The 3,970-nt window shown below is 46.0% G+C and overlaps 1 protein-coding gene across 1 annotated transcript; it reads right to left on the bottom strand.

Annotated features, from left to right (window-relative positions):
* Positions 1-249: 249 nt before the first annotated feature.
* On the bottom strand, positions 250-1,640 carry LOC123096406 (peroxidase 2-like). Its single transcript, XM_044518147.1, has 2 exons — positions 1,287-1,640; positions 250-1,193 (listed from the first exon to the last, which is right to left on the bottom strand). Exons 1-2 carry the CDS (start codon positions 1,512-1,514, stop codon positions 423-425), a joined length of 999 nt encoding a protein of 332 aa, XP_044374082.1. The 5' UTR covers positions 1,515-1,640; the 3' UTR covers positions 250-422.
* Positions 1,641-3,970: the final 2,330 nt, after the last annotated feature.

The raw sequence follows: 3,970 nt of genomic DNA, 5'->3' as shown, positions 1-3,970 counted from the left end.
GATTGGTTCGATGTTACATAGAAAATCATAACAAAATCAGTTCCTTTTCCGGTCATCGTTGATGGCAACATTCTCGTTGTTTTATGCACAAGCTGAGGTAATTCAGGAGTAGGTTTTTGGAAGCATCCTAGATCTTTTTCTGTTCATCAAAGCATGCTATATGTGCATCCACTTCTATTCTTTCAACAAAGAAAACATTGGTTCGCAATTAGACATGCACAACCCCATATACACGAACAATTCCGTAGCTTGGCTAGAATTGAACCATGAATAACCAAAGAAAAGAACAAAGGCACGCAGTGAAAGAATCGCCAAATTTTACAACATGAACTCGATTGCAGGTTGAAGCAAACAATCACCAAATTTTACCATGCATGCACGTACGTGCGCAGAGCTGCTGCACTGCGTACGTACTGCACTTATTAGTAGTGGTTGATTGCGCCGCAGTTCTTCCTGATCTGGCCCTGGTAGCCGGTCTTGACCTCGATGCCGGCCATCTTCACCATGGCCTTCTGGAACTTGTCCTCCCACCACCCGGGGATTTTGGCGTTCTCCACCACCATTCTCGCCGTCTCCGCCGACGTCATGAGCGCTGCGTCAGAGGTGAAGAGCACCGTGTGTGACAGCACGTTCTTGTAGTACTGCCTGTCCAGCTTGTTGGGCGTCACCACGTCCTGCATCACCGTAGGGTCGTTGCCGCCCGGTGTAGCGTCGGCCGGGCACTGCCCCCGCAGGAACGCGGCGAGGCCACCATTGATGTCCGATGGGGTGTTCAGGCGGTCGGAAACGAAGGACGAGCAGTGGGAACGCCCGATGGTGTGCGCGCCCGAGAGGACAACCAGATCCTCTGTGTTGAGGCCCTTGATGACGAAGCTAGCGACGAGGTCGCTGAGGTTGGACGTCGGCGGGACCAGGAACTTGAGCGGCTCCGAGGCGTTTGAGAAGGTGCCGTCGCGGCGGCCGGACGGCATCTGGAAGTTTACCTTGCCCCTGCTGAGGATGCAGGACGCGTCACGGGCCGCGAAGGCGACGATGTCTGCACAGGAGACGACGCCCGGGCAGGCCGCCTCGAGGGCGTCTTTGATGGCGTCAATCAGCTCGAAGCCGCGCAGGGTAGGGTCGTTCGGCGGGCTGAGTTTCTCCGGCGTCGGGCTGAACGGGGTCGGGTCCAGGAGGACGGAAGCATCACAACCCTAATCATCATCAACTCAATGAGATTAATCAAGTCCGGGCTGGCTAATTGGTTGCATATATATGTTTGAAAATTCGTTTCTTGCAGTAAGTACCTCGACGAAACAGTCGTGAAAGAGCATGCGGATCATGGCGGCGCCATTGCCGGGGTTCTGGGAGATGGCCTTCTCCATGACGCCCTTGACGACGGCCTCCGCCTGGGGGCACTTGTCGTGGTAGTAGCCGATCTCGAGTGGCCAGAAAGGGCTGGCCTGGCATCCCACAGCGAGGAGCAGCACCGCACAGGCCACCAAAACGTGTGGCTTTGCAGCAACAGCCGCCATTTCTATTTCTTGGAAGCTAGCAGCTAGTAGCTTGCTTGCTTGACTAAGATTAATTGGATATAGGAAGAGAGATCAAATCTGAGAAGCTGTCGACCGGTGCAGAATGCTTGTATGTTGCTATACCTCGAGCAGGGAGCTATCTACTTATATAGGTGGACACTCGAGGAGCTAGCTTGTCCGAGAATATATGCAACATATATGATGGCATGTGCTTAAAATTAACAATGATTATCTTAGCTTCGTTGGAACGTTACGACACAGGGTTGTTGCCACCGATCGTCATTGAATTCGTTGACTGTACTCGTCCCACCCAGTGGCACCGAAAACTTATCAAAGGGCGGCGTCCGTAATGATATCATACACAAATAGTAACAAACAGCTAGCTGTTCACTATATGAAGCGGCCATATGAATAAGCTGGAGCTAGCTATTTCGTCGTAGCTAGACGATCGAGCAGCTGATTGATGTGGCCAGCTCCGTGTTTCTTTCTTTCCTGCAGTTTTGTATGTACGATATGATCCACCGTACCAGTGGCAGATGGGGACGCCTGTTTTTCCGGTCGTTGAGACATCACATACGTTAATGAAGAACGTTTCATGTGTGCTTCGTCTTCTTCAACTCCGTGCTTTCATCATGCGTTAATGAAGACGTCACGTACTTTAATTTCCACTTTCTTTGAGGCCACGCGGGTGTCAACAAATAACCCCTTGGTAGCGTGAACAAAAATTTAGCCTTTTAGCAGGTGAGACGTATACTTACGTACGCTCCAGGAAGCGTCATAGTACACTTTAATTGTGTCGTCTCCTTGACCAGTTCATTTGTCACGTTTGATCATTAGCTAGTTTTGGTTAGCTGAGACGTTAAAGGTAAACTGTATGAAGGCTATGGCAACGCGCGCATGCGAACCGGCCCACAGTTACCATGTGGAATGCAAACTCTTTTCCACTTTCCCGGAAAATAGAAGAAGAGTAAAAGCGCTGCAACTCACCACCGTGATTTTTAGTGGTGAAAATGAATTTTGAGTCGGACCGTGTGAGATTGTAGATGTGATACTTCACTTTCTCTTATGTATTCATTACCATGGGCTACAACTAGAACAAACCAAGAAATGAGCGACTAATGGTGTCAATAATGTTGAAGCCACTTGTAGTACTGCTAGCGAAGTTCATCGCAAAAAAAAAGTACTACTAGCGAAGATCAAAATGTCAGTATTACTTAGTATTATAGTATATGTAACTTGAACGATTTCGCTAGAGATTGTCGTTTAGTAAACTCCATAGCAGCTTGCCATCTAGGTAATGACACGTTGTTTAAACTTGTATGTGGTTGGTTGCAAGATGATTGTTTCACTGATGTGGTGTCGAAAGGGTGGTGAGATGAGCAACCAGGATACATCTCTATGCAGATTTACATCTGAGGTCGTTTTGGAGGCGTAATCGGCCAAACAGTACTCTGAATGACAAATCTCAGCACTCCGAGCATATCTTCGGCCTCCGAGATGAGATCGCATGGCGATGACTCGAACATCAAAGTTGTTCATTTTGATCATACAGAGTTTTTTCATATTGGGCACTTTTTCAGTTTAGGCCATCTTAATTACGTTTTCTGTCGTGCCATAAACTGGTGTCAACACACTCCCTGGCACAATTAGTATCACACATATGATTGATAACATCAATATGAGGGTGAATAATCCCCTTGTATTCACTGTTTCCACACGTTCCATCAAAAACCATGCACCCCAACCTCAGTATATTCGCCTCTATTTCCTTCTTACTGAATAGGTAGCACTTTTACTGGTTGCAAAAAGAGTGAGGTTGTTTAGTTTCACTTACACAGATTTGATCATTAGAATCTGCATGGCCAATCCTAGTTATCCAAAGTATTTTTCTAAATTCTAACACTTACATGGATTAAGAAAATGTAATGTTTTTCTGAGATTATTTTTTGAGGCTAATATGTGCCTCAGTTGTGTTTTATTCAATTGGTTGTATTGCTTTCAGCAAAAAAAAATTGTGTTATCTGCTACTCTCACCAAAAAAAAACTTCTGTAGTTCAGCTGGAGGGCACAGTTAAGCCAACTTAGCTAGACACCAAGGACAAACCAAGACATAATATTCTACCTTCCTTTCCGCATAGAAAACCTTTTGGTTTGTTCTAAGTGCGCATTCCAAATTTGGGTAAGTGGTTGACAAAATCAAAACAAGGCGTGTTTGACAAAATCAAAACAAGGTGTGTTGACATATGTATCTTCATCCTATCATTATTATTTCAGAGAAGGCCATTTGCAATGTAATGTTAGGAATATACAAGTCATTTTTTTATCTGCGGTGTATTCTAGCTTGTGACTTTTGATGGTCACCGACAGTAGTTTGATCATTTATGTGTCATCTCCAGTTCAAGGTTATAAGAGTACAATTAAACCTGTCATTTTTTTTAGAGAAAAGGCGAGAGCCC

The sequence above is a fragment of the Triticum aestivum genome, chromosome 1B (genome assembly GCF_018294505.1).
Source record: "Triticum aestivum cultivar Chinese Spring chromosome 1B, IWGSC CS RefSeq v2.1, whole genome shotgun sequence".
NCBI lineage: Eukaryota > Viridiplantae > Streptophyta > Magnoliopsida > Poales > Poaceae > Triticum > Triticum aestivum.
The sequence above is the reverse complement of the archived record's forward strand: the minus strand, read 5'-3'. Positions and strand labels throughout refer to the sequence as shown.